Source organism: Schistocerca serialis, chromosome 9 (assembly GCF_023864345.2).
Source record: "Schistocerca serialis cubense isolate TAMUIC-IGC-003099 chromosome 9, iqSchSeri2.2, whole genome shotgun sequence".
Classification (NCBI taxonomy): Eukaryota; Metazoa; Arthropoda; class Insecta; order Orthoptera; family Acrididae; genus Schistocerca; species Schistocerca serialis.
The window spans coordinates 84,674,295-84,687,772 of NC_064646.1; the positions used below are offsets into that span (position 1 = coordinate 84,674,295).

The 13,478-nt window shown below is 38.7% G+C and overlaps 1 protein-coding gene across 6 annotated transcripts in view; it reads left to right on the forward strand.

Annotated features, from left to right (window-relative positions):
* The first annotated feature begins 346 nt into the window (after positions 1–346).
* Positions 347–13,478, forward strand: part of LOC126418536 (eukaryotic translation initiation factor 4E transporter) — a 320,599-nt gene continuing 307,467 nt past the window's right edge. For all 6 annotated transcript variants that reach the window (XM_050085342.1, XM_050085344.1, XM_050085348.1 and 3 more), the window contains exon 1: positions 347–649. In XM_050085342.1, coding sequence (XP_049941299.1) covers positions 595–649 — 55 coding nt within the window. In that variant the 5' untranslated portion in view covers positions 347–594. The remainder of the gene's footprint in view (positions 650–13,478) is intronic.

Genomic DNA, 13,478 nt, shown 5'->3' on the forward strand with positions numbered 1-13,478 from the left:
GGATGCTTCCAACAGTAGAAAGAATTGCGCCCTGGGTTTGTAACTCGGACGATTTAAATATTGCGCGGAAATGAATGTCTTTTGTTCAAATGTTGCATCCTTTAGTCGGCAGGTAGAGCACTTACAAATTACGCCAAAATAATCTCAGTTGTTTTTTGACTTTTTCTGAATATTTAAAAGCAATATTAATACAGGTAATTACAATAATTTGATGATTTTTGCAGTACTCTTTACTGTTGTAAACGTTCCAAAGATAATATGCCGCCTGGCATTGTATTTACTGAACAAGAAACAGCCAATGGTATATCTTTCGTCAAACATTGTCGTATTTTTAGTTCTTGGGTGTTACGCCGACATTTTCTATTTTTGCATTCTCTGCAAGGATTTTCTTAGACTGTAGACAGTACTTTATGATGTTTTTTTAGTGATGTTCGTTGGTCACAAGTGAACTGTGCATGTTTGTGTTTTAGACCGTGGTTTTCAGTCATATGTTGTTGTACCAGTGCTTTTTTTAAAAAAATAGTAGAATCTGTGATAAAAACAGTTGCCCTAGCTCAAATTCAAAGCCCGAATTTATATTAAGATAGTGGAGACATGTCTGTGATGTCCATCGTGAAGTCTCAACAAAAAAGTGATACGAACAACGGTGGTAAGTTGATATACCCTGCCATACTTCCTAGCTGTTAAAGGAAATCGGTGCTATCAGGTATGTCAGCTGTCAGTTTGTTTACTGTTTTTGTTTCTGTTGGAGCGTCTCGCTTTTCTATCAGAATTCCTGACTTGGATGTGATTACTATGTCAAACGTACTTGAAAGTTTTCTAGAAAGTGTAATTACCATCGATCTTCCAGATTATATTTTTATTGAAGTTGATAACCACTCTGACGCATTGAAATGACAGTTTGCTACTTCCTGACCTACCCAAAAACACTGATAAAGTTAATAGCAACATTCACAAAAGAAAACTAATTGGCATTCCGTAAAGCAAACATTTCACTATTTAATTATTTAGAAAATAGCAAGCAGAAAGGGTATCGTACACAGCTTGTGTATTGAAATTTGTTTGTGACATGGAGTTTCGTTTGGAAGATATCCAACAATACCTGTAAAAAATGCTTAAAAATATGAACAATAACCACTGCAAATAACTAGTTTAGCACAAAAAAGTTACTTTTTAGTTTAATATAATTGTAGCCGAACGTACTGAGCCTCCATTTTGGCAATTTGAGCTTTAAAGAACTTAAAATGACATGAGTTAATAGTCATTTCTGTTTCGTGTAATTTTACGCTCGAAATTTAAGTTAGTTGTAGAATAGTGTATCTTATTCTGTTTGCTGAATGACCCATTACAATATATAAACACGGAATATGTTTTGCCACTAGTGACAGAATATGCATACTGGTCATTATACAACGACATGTAAACACTGACAATATGCTCTTGTATACATTGACACACATACTACAATAAATGTACTGACCCAGTAAATTTTATGTTGTTCCACATAGGCCTATTTTGATCTTTTAAGTACTAGAAACAAAGCCTGGAATAAGTGGCAACAGGCAGTCTTTGCTGTACATTGCCTTCCACCTCCTCCCAGTCCCTGCAAAATACAGATGCATCTTGTTATCTTTGAGGTAATTATTTGTAGGTTTTCTTTACAGCCCTTAGTGGCATAGGAAGTGTGTGCAAACCCTGCTACACAGTTGATTTTGTGGTTCTGGTATTCTTATATCTACAGATACTGGTTACGTAAGGTGAAGTCCATGAGGTGATTTTATGTAAAACCCAAAGTACAGTCGGTTTTAGGTACCAGTATTGTGCATACCTTGACCAAAATTAAGGACATAATGTATTGTGGATAATTTGAAAGTGTCATTATCCACATTTATCCAGTTAATTGGATATTGGTGCCAACTGCTAGAACGTATAGGGACAACATGCATCTTCTTCACAAATTTGATTCTTGACCATTAGTACAATATGCATGCCATAACATGTGCAGTGGACATTGTTTCACACAAGGGATCGAGCATATGGTTGGAATGAGCCACTTCCAACAGCTGGTTTTGGGATACAGCGCTGATGTCCTGTTCAGTGTATCATGGATGTCTGGTTGTAGCTGAGGTGATGCCTGTCTTAGTGTTGTTATAGAACTATTCGGATAGAAAGTATTTCAGATACAGGAATCAATGCTGCAAATATTGTTATTATGAAGGAACAAAAAATATGGAAAAGAAAGAATCTGTGTCATTCAATGAGTAGGCTACTTACGCCAATGAGTACTTATGTGTTAAGTTCAGTTGTTTCAACAAATATGTCAAGCAGATTTTGGAGCCCCCTCCACTGTCTATTACATATTGGTAATATCCTGTGTACAATATTGACACTATCCTTACAGAGAGTCTGATATTTTAATTAAAATTTTAAATTCTATGTCTGTTAGAGTAGCCTATTGCACCTTTAACAACATGGCAGAAATTGGTTTTTCAGAATTAATGAGTAATCCAACATGTTTTCAATTTCCAAAGTGGACTGAGGGGAATACAGTGTTTATAAATGCTATTCCCCATGTCTGAGTATGAATTCTACTGTGATTTTCTTTTTCTCTGGTAACAAGGCATCGGTATCCCTGTTAGAGGCTTCACACACAGAGAAAGTCTTTACTATACTGTTTAATAATGAGTAACAGTGTGCAGATACAACAGCTTTTTCAGCATCTCTGTGACTCTTACCCGTGGGTCAAAGAAACTTGTGACCATTTGTAGTGTCCTTCCATGTGTACACCAGAATTTGTAAGTATTACTTACACAGTAGTGAAGTGCCGCAATTGGTTAGTATATCTGAGGAACTTATAGTAAGAGAAGGGATGAGAAACATTTGTGGCTTGTCTACTAACACTGTGACGCAGATTTGACATATTGTATACCATAGGTTACATAACTATCACTGGTCTTAGTGACATGCTGTATTTCTCCAAGAGACTTACTTTTTCTGTACAGCATTAAGATTTATTCTTGTAATCAAGTTGTTGTGTCTGGACACAAGAGGTCTGATCTTCATGATCCAGTGAAACATAATTTGCATTAAATGTCTCTTTGCTGGAAAAGGGCATCCTCACTACTCTTCTCATGTGATAATGTAGTTGTGAGCCATGACAAATGCTACAGTCTAAATTTATAATGACCTTACTGTCATCATAACATGATATTTCAGTTTGTAAACCGAGTAAAAAAAAAACTGGTTGTGTCCTCAGTTTGTCATGCAACTTAGTCAACAAAAACATATTTACACCATAAATTATATTTAGTGGGCAGGTAAGCCATCCAGCGGTGAAGTTTAATGAACATTTAGCAACTTTAAAGAATTCGGACTGTAGCCTTAGTACTGCTAGTGCTGATAAAAAAACAAAGGCATAATAACGTGCACGAGGTTGTCGTGGTGAGGCTACGGGTAGAAGGTATGTAATCAAAGTGTTGACAGTTGATCACTGAATTAAGGAAAATATGAAAAGATTTTCAATTGACACAATTTGAGTGCTGTAGGACTGTCTGGCTTTTGATGGTACATACAGTGTTTGTGAATAGTGAAATAGAGTAGTACTGTTTTACAATAGCTGTATCAAAATTAATTAATTCAGATTTGTTAATCATTGAAGTTAATAGCTGTATCAAAATTAATTAATTCAGATTTGTTAATCATTGAAGTTAGCTGCCTCATAGGTACATTTCATTCTCAAAATACATTTTCAGATCTGTTCTACAGAAATGCCTCATTATCTGTATGTTGTAGACTTACTGTCAGAGTGCTATGTGAAATTAACTTCTACACTTTAATTACAGATCTTGGCTTAATTTTTCTGACATGTTTTGAAAGATTAGGTATATGGGTACCCAAAGGGGAATAATTGAATACAACAGTTGACTAAGCTCTTAGTATTAGTCTCCACGTGAAGCCTTGTTCGTCGTATGTTATGGAATTTGTATGGATTTGCTTCATCTGTTTTTATATTACCACTAGTAGATGTTATTTTTTCTTTCAGTTATCCAGTGAAAAAGTCATTGTTATGATCTCCAATCTGAGGATTAAATTGCTGAATCTCTCCGTATTAATCTGTCCTGTTCAAGCTGCTTCATCTCTACGTAACTCCTGCAAGCTACATCCATTTGTATCTGCTTACTATAGTCAGTCCTTGACCCCTCTCTTCAATGTTTAGGCTCCACATGTCCTTCCATTGCCAAATTGACCATCTCTTGATGCCCCAGACTGTATCCCCTCTTTTAGTCAATGTGCGCCATAGATTTTTCTCCACAGTTTGATGTACCTTCTCATTAGTTATCAAATCTGCCGATCAGATCTGAAGCATTCTTCTATAGCTACACATTTCAAAAGCATATGTTCTTTTTGTGTCTGAACTGTTTATTGTCCACATTTCGCTTCCATACAAGGCTACACTCCACACAAATAATACTTAATAGTGCTTAAATTTCCATTCGACGTTAACAAATATCTCTTATTTAAAAAAGATTTTGTCGTGTTTGCCTGCTTGCACTGCGTGTCCCATTTTCTAACATATAATTTCCTCAGCATCTGGGTGACGTAGTTCTCAGATTGAAGGAAGGGAAAGGTACAGCACTAGAACCATTAAACATTGTGACATTTTGAGCTGCTTACTCACTCTCCTTTTGCAGCATTTCATACATTACAATCAGTTCTGTCAAATATTTATGAAACAGTTAAATATCAGTGATCAGTCATCAAACCTGCCGATCTATGCAGCTTAATGCTGATGTTTGAATTGTGAAGTTGAGTTTGCTTATTTATTTATTTTTATTTTGTTTTAATGCATTTTCCGGGGTATAGGCCAACTCCCAAACATTTGTGCAAAGCGGAAAACTGCAACTCTCAGTCCATGAGTATTAAAGGCTTTGGCACCATGTATTTCTTTATCTGCAATATTATGAAAACGATAGATTGCTACTCACTGTAAAGATGACAAGAGTTGTAGACAGGTATAAGGAAGAGGCTGTTACACATTGAGCTTTTGGCCAATACCTTCTTCAGATAGGAAACATTCGCACAAGCAAGCACACCTCAAAAACACACACACACACGCACACGACCAGTCTCCCTGACTGCTCTGGACAGAGGTGCCTGTGTTTTTCCCATTGCTAATTATATAATAAATGTGATGAAGTCTTGGTGCCAAAACTTAAGAACAGCCATTTTTAATTTAAAGAATCTGGAAATAAAATGTTTATTGTTCCATTGCTATACCAATGTTTAATAACAATCTTAGAAGAGGGAACAAAGCTACTGAAAATTTAAAAGGATAAATTCACATTTTGAGATAGATTCATAGGTTGTATGCAACATATGTAGCTAATATTTTCTAAATGTAAAATGTGTGATACACGTTCTAAAAAATTACAAAAAACACATGCAAAATGTGTATCACTCCTCTACAAAGGAATCTGACATTTTTCATTGGTAAGATGGACCAATGCTGGGTCATATGTATATATTATATGAATAGTTGCAGAACGCAGTCAGTGTTAACAATTGTACATTAAAACCTAATAATCACAGAATTTTGATAAACACATCACACAAACAACACGGCAGTATATGTCTGCAACTCAACAATTTTATCATGTGTGTACTATAGGTAACGTGCAAAATACTCTCAGACTTCACAAAGAATGTCACGAACCCGTTTCTGAAGAAAGCAGCTACAGATGCATTAATATTTCTAAACCATCCGTTTAATAACTTGTAGTTGGCAAATATGAATATCAATTATTCATAGAGAAAGCTTATCTCAAAGGAGACCACTTTGGGTGCTGGAGAAATGTAAGCCCACATGAGGCACTACTGAGCATACAACATACTTGGAAGATTATAGGATAAGTTGATGGAAAGTATACGTCTGTTTAGTAACATCTGTAGGTTAAGAAAAAGCTTGTGACGCTATTGACAGGATTACAATCTTTGAAATTCAGAGTGTAGCAGGGGTAAAATACAAGGATCATAAGGTTATTTACAACCTGGACAGAAACCAGACTGTAGTATGGTATTAAGAGTGGGATGACATCAAAGGGAAGCAGTAGTGGAGATGGGAGTAGGATAGAGTTGTAGTCTGGCTCTGACACTACTTAATCTGCCCATTGAGTGTGCGCTAAAGAAAACCGAAGAGAAATTTTGAAAGGGAATTGAAGTTCAGGAACATAAAATGATAACTTGAAGGTTTGTTAATTACACTGTAATTCAGTCAGTGACTGCAATGTGCTTGGATGATCATTTGAATGGAATGTGGATAGTGCCATGAAGAAAAGTTGAAACATAAACACCAGTAGAAGTAAAACATGGGTAACTGAGTATAGCCAAGTTAAATATGGCGATACTGGCACAATTAGATTAGGTTGTCATCATTGACACACGTCATTTACTGTGACAAGTTTTTTTGTTTTTTTGTTGTTTATTTTAAGATGTCCTCTACTGGCCAAAACCAGCTATCGAAAATAAATAATATTGTGATCTAGACTGTGTTACTCAGAGTGTTGGAACATACATATCACCTTGGAGATGTCTTCAACAGCATAGTGCCATCATTTAATAAGTTAGGTGAGGAAATGAGACACAGAAAGGAGTAGAAGAGATTTGCTTTTAAGGTAGCAAAATAGCTGATGATGCTGTTAGTTGAGAGGATATAAAAATTTTTCTGTAATAGCGACAAGCGTTTCTGAAAAAGAGATAACATTGAATATAAATTGAAGCATTTGAAATTATTTTCTGTAAGTATGTATCCCGAGTTTAACTTCGCATACATATGACACGTGGACAGTAAACAGTATGGACAAGAAGAGAATCGATTTTTTGAGATGGGGCATAACAGAGGAAATCAAGATAGGTGGGCAGGTTGGGTAACAAGCAAAGGGATGTTGATTGGAAACGGGGAGAAAAGAAATTTGTGGTGCAAATTGACTGAAAGAAGATATCAGTTGATAGAAAGCAGCCCAAGGTATCAAAGAATAACAAATCTGGTAATGGAGGGAATTATTATTATTATTATTATTATTATTATTATTATTATTATTAAAACACACTAAGAGAGGAGGAGAACGACACCAGGAGGAGAGGAAATGGCCACCGGTGATTCGGCAGCCGTCGTACAGACATACTGTACCTTGTAAGGGCTAGTGAAAATACCGACTACTTTTAAACACACTAAGGAGTTAGAGAAAACTCATTTCTTTTAATATTATGAAGTGCCTATAGCGCTGAGACAAATTTTCACTTCATGAAAAGTTCCATAAAGGATTCGTGTTTATTCGCCCAGTGAAAAAAAACATGAAACTCTCAACGACGCAGGATACACATGTAACTCAGCTATCACAGACTAAAACAAGAAACACAGGGCAGTCTGGCCAAGCGGCAGCTGCAACCCGACCCTGTATAGCAGTTGTGAACACCTGACGTTAGCGCTCTACTGAAATGCGCAGTGGGGGGTCATATGCGGTCGAATGGCTGCGATCGGTCGTCCCGACGGGTGGTTGTGCAGCCGGTGGCGCTGCTGAATCGCCAGCGGGTAACGCTTCACGAGAAGTGCGTGCTTTTGCGAAGAACTTTCGTTCTGCCGCGCCACCAAATCACCAGCGTGAAGGAAGTCAAGCAGTCGCAGACTGTTGAAACCAGAAACAGTATATTAGATTGGAAACAGCTATCGCATATTTTGCGGGGCAGTGCAGCAGACGACCACAAATCAAACTCATTGTGCGTTTGTTTGAGTAAGCTACAAGATGACTGTCAAAAAAAGTCCAGCTTGTGTAGCATATTATGGCAATTACTTTATTTGCAACTTTTGCTGAATTTTTGTTTCAGTTTGAAATGTGTTTCACCAACACAGCCATTTAAGATAAACCGAGTTTGCGTCATTATGTATACAGTGCAAACCACATATGGAAGATCTGTAATTGACGAAAAGCTCTCGTGGTTCTAACAGAGTGGTAGCGCTAAGATACTGCGTCGTTAGGTTTCGGCGAGTGTATACTCATCGTCTTCTGGCGAAGTGTCTAGATTTGCAAATGTGTCTACACTTCACCAGAAGATGATTGTAACACTCGTCGAACGTCGCGTTGCCTTAATGCTACGAACCGGCTGGAAACACTTAAGTAGTTGGACGCTGACAGATTTCTCTTGTCCTGAATTGCGCGTTCAGGAGGGACAAACTCACTCTCCAATTTTCGAAGTGCAATTGTTGCTTACAAGGGAACCTCGCCATCGCACCCCCCTCAGATTTAGTTATGAGTTGGCACAGTGGATAGGCCTTGAAAAACTGAACACAGATCAATTGAGAAAACAGGAAGAAGTTGTGTCGAACTGTGAAAAAATAAGCAAAATATACAAACTGAGTAGTTCATGGGAAGATCAAGGAGACTGGGAACGCTGGAGCGCTGTGGTCTCATGGTAACGTGAGCAGCTGCGGAACCAAAGGTCCTTGGTTCAAATCTTCCATCGAGTGAAAAGTTTAATTTTTTATTTTCAGTTTATCTGACACTCTTATCTTTTCATCACTTTTTTGGGAGTGATTATCACATCCACAAGAAAACCTAAATCGGGCAAGGTAGAAGAATCTTTTTACCCATTCGCCAAGTGTACAAGTTAGGTGGGTCGACAACATATTCCTGTCATGTGACACACATGCCGTCACCAGTGTCGTATAGAATATATCAGATCTGTTTTCCTGTGGAGGAATCGGTTGACCTATGACCTTGCGATCAAATGTTTTTGGTTCCCATTGGAGAGGCACGTCCTTTCGTCTACTAATCGCACGGTCTTGCGATACGGTCGCAAAACACAGACACTAAACTTATTACAGTTAACAGAGACGTAAATGAACGAACGGACAGATAATAACTATGCAAAAATAAAGGAAGTAAAATTTTCACTCCATGGAAGACTTGAACCAAGGACCTCTCATTCTGCAGCTGCTCACGCTACCACGGGACCACGGCGCTCCTGAGCTTCATGTTTATGATGTTGCCTATGTGGCCCAAGGACTACTCAGTTTGTATATTTTGCTTATTTTTTTACAGTTCCACACAACTTCTTCCTGTTTTCTCAGTTGATCTGTGTTCAGTTTATCAAGCCCTATCCACTGTGCCAACTTACAACTAAATCTGAGGGGGGTGCGATGGGGAGGTTCCCTTGTTAGGAAAATGATACTCAGGATAGTATTGTGCCGCCAGAAGAAAACTGTGAACTTCTTTTATAATTTCGTGAACAAAGCACAGTATTTTTGTGATGATAAGTTTGGTTTGATGATAAGTTTGGTTCGATTTAAAGTTGTCGTAAGATCTTAAGGATGGTTAATGTCATCTGCATCAACCAGTGTGCACCCTGTTCTGGAGGGTTACTCATTACAATAAAAATATTGACAGTGCTTTGTTCATGAAACTATTTTATCACGTGAAATTTTCATCTTTAGAGCGTCGTGTTTTGTGTCACTTTTGTTGTGCCAGTGTTCTCTAAATATTAACTTGGATCTGCGACCAAAAAAATGTTGCTTTTGTGGTCCTCAACCCGAAAAGTGGTTTGGTTTAACTCTCCTTACTAGAATGCCCTGTCGAAGTCCTTCCATATCTAACTAACCTACTGCAACCTATATCTGTGTGAACCAGCGTACTGTAATCAATCGTCCGCCTGCATATACAATTTTTACCCCAAACCCTCCATCACCAAATTAACTATTTCCTCTTATTTCAGGATATGTCCTATCAACATCTCTCGTTTTTTGTCGTGTCACAGATCAGTTTTATTCTCAGTTTGGCTCAACACTTCATCAATGAGTTAACTCTGTGTACCTATCCAAGATGCAGCATCATTAGGTAGCACCAAAGTTCCGAAACTACATTCCCTTCTTGACTGCACACACGTAATTCAGTGCTCCATACAAATACTGTCAGAAAAGATTTCGTAACAAGATTTAACCTACTACTTTTTTCCAGAAAAGCATTTATTGCTATTGCCACTCAGGATTATTAAATCCTCTTTACTTCTATATTCGTCAGTTATTTAGTTCACAAATAGCAAAACTCATATTCTACTTTTAGTGTCTAATATTCTGGTGTAATTAGTACAGTGGCACCTGACTTAATCCCACAACACTCAGTTACCTTTCAAAGTCAATCAACAGGAAAAAAATTCGCATGTGGTATACTGTTTTCTCCACTGACTTAAATTCCGTTTGCCGTCACCTAATGTATTAGTCCCATTTCAAAGAAAAGAACATGTTCAAGAAGCGTGGCTAAAGAGACCTTCGTGTCTTGGCGTCTTTCTTAATTTTAGTTGTGCTTTCATATCGATTAATGGTTATTTGTGAGCGATCAGGTGTCTGTAGTCATTCACACTCCGTGCAAGTTGAAAGAGTTCGGCTGTCAAACGCAATTCGTGACGAACAAGTAATTACGAAAAAAATTAGCATTGTACTTCAAACTTTCTTCTTGGTGACGACATGGCATTCGAAGCAAATATTTCTTCGTTTGTTCCTGTTATTGAAAATAAGCTACAGTTGCCTTCGTGGTTTGTCTCCAGCTTTTCCATTTAAAAACTGTTGAACACAATCGCGCTACAGTAAAACTCCTGCCCTCGTTTCGACGGATGCTTCGCGACGACGTTTCCATTGCGTGTTATTTTAGACGAAGCACAAGGGGCTCGTCTCCCGTATCGGATGACAGTGCAGTGGAAAGGCTGAGCGCTTGGCTCCGTAGCAGCTCGTGCGGTTGTAGAAATAATTGTTCCTTGAATTCCTAAAGTGTACCGTGTGAGGTGACCTTGTCGAATATAGGCCGAACGTGAAGGTGTTGGGATGTTGCCTTTCGTAGGCTGTTTTATAATACTGTTTTTACCTCGACCAAGGCATAGTTCGGAATCATCGTCGAAGTACAGGCCCAGTGACAGAGTTTCTTCAGATTGTCATGTCAAGTTAGAAGAACGGATTGTCATCCTTTTAGCGGTCTTACTGAACGTAGCGCCGCTGTGGTATGCTGCTATGTGACAGCAGTTTGTCAGTAATCTCAATAACACGCGTATTTGAAAAGTAGTAGTTAATCGAGAAAATTATTTCGGTTTGCCTCACTGAACAGTTCCCGTATGAATAAGTAATCTGAAGAGCTTCCGGATAGACCTTGTGACAGTTACGAACAAGTTCTGTAGAGCGGCCCAGTTGTTAAAGGAATACCCTTTGTGTTTCGCAGAATCTAGTAAACGATATTATTGCGATTTTGATGTCCATCAGTTACCGTATCAGTCTAATCATATTTATACGTGTGCGATCTCTAGACAGTCCTAATCTGTAGTCAAGGAAATTTTGGAAATCTCACTGAAACGAGGCACACAGTTTATATACTTTTCAATGTGTGCATTCCTTGCTGGATAAAAGCATTTTCTAGAATTTTTCGTGCATTGCAGTCTTCACCTATTGGTTTCCATGTTTCTTTCACTTACCTTCTAATAAAATCTGGCCACCTGCCATTAAACCGTCTTCTCAGCCCCTTCTTATCTCTTAGATTCCAGCAAAGGACTTCTTTGGTCCATCTACCATCCATTCCTTTAGCTATTAGTCTACCCCATAGAACAAGTCTCGAAATAGGCATGAAAACGGAGCACTCCAAGACAGAAATAATGTCAGACTACGTCATACACCGAAGAGAAAATAGTACAGGTATTCAGTAAAGACTAGTCGATGGATAGGAAAACAAATAAACAGAAAAGTAAAAATGTTCACGAGTGCTTTCGGTAAACTAAATAGAGTTTTGAAAACGGCAGGTACGAAGTATTGGAAACGAAACTTTTATAATCAGCGTGTGTTATCGGATTTACTTAGGAAACTATGACATGGACTTTTAATGCAGAAACCATTCAGGAAGTTGAGTTTTGCTCTGCGAGCGATGGAAAGAAACATTTTCTAAATAACTAGGAGAAGCAGGGCAACAAACAAAGGAATCAGAGAAAAAGCTGGATTAGACTTACTTGTGACTGTAATTAAAATAAAGTGGAGGTGGGCGGGACGTGTAGCGAAACGAATGTATTTTAGTTTGACACAAAAATTTCTTTGTTGCGTTCTAAGGGATGAGAAAGATAGTTAATACAACCGTATGGAAGGTAGATAAATTACGTAAAACAGAAGCAACATGAATGCCTGTAGTTAACGACCTTAATGTATGAAAAAGTCTAGAAGAGGCCACATCCCTCACTGCATGTCATGAGGATGGTGATGGTGATTTTACGTTTATTTATATTTATTTATTCTTCACAATTAGAGCCTGTTATCTGAGAACCTAAAACAGGCCATACATTTCATACTTTTGTGGATAATCATAAATAAATATTTATTCCTGGCACTTATTTCAAAAGCAAACGCTAATACTGCAACTACTGCCTAGCACTGCCATAAAACCCTTAACCAATTACCCAACTACTAATACTACTGTTAGTACTGCAGAATCTGTTCTGTATTTGTTCATTTATTAGGGTGCGTTTATCTGTGGATGGGTGTTCCAGCAAATGGATCCGCTCACACACTACCACAGTAACAGCCATTGTCTGCCGGCTTGCTTGAGGATACGTCAGCACAGTTTCCACTACAACGAGCGACTCCACAATTCGCTGTAACGTCTGGCCCCACACTTCCGCGATCACGTGCAGTAACGCAATATAAATTCCGTAAGAACTATTTCATTCAGTGGTCCTCGATCTCTGTTATCATCTCTCCATCTGTAGAGCGTGTTGTCTATCCGGGATGGCAGCATGCTGACGTGTGGTTGAACGCCTCTTGAATTTTCCTTGTCCATTCTGGATACTGCGGCTGCAGTTTTTGGCCAAGATCGGCCAGGTTGACTCCTACCTCCATGTTATTTTGGGATCTAAGATCCTTAGTGTATGACGGCCATTACCCCGATGCGTCTTCGTAGAGCGCAAAAAATGTCCAAACAGGCCTTGAAGGTTACCAACGGCAGCGGCCGTCTTCCGGGGTCATCCTCAGCCCTTAGGCGTCACCGGATGCGGATACGGAAGTCGCACAGGTCTGTTTTCGATCCAGTAATAACCCCCCCCCCCCCCCCCCCTTTCTGTTCCACTCGCGGATCACGCGAGGGAAAAACCGACTGTCAGAACGCCTCAGTACGAGCTCTAATTTCCCTTATCTTTGAATGGTGATGATTGCGCGATATGAAAGTTGGTTGGTAATACATCCTCGGCGAAGATCAGATTTTGTAATTTAGTGAGCAGCCCCTTCCGTTTAGCGTGTCATGTATCTGCAAGCGTGTCCCACTTCAAACTTTCTATGAGATTTGTAACGCTCTCCCGATGGCTGAATGAACCAGTCACGGATCTTGCCGCACCTTTTTGGACCTTCTCAATCTCTTGAATCAGACCCAACTGGTAAGGGTCCCATACAGACCAACAATACTCTTAAGACA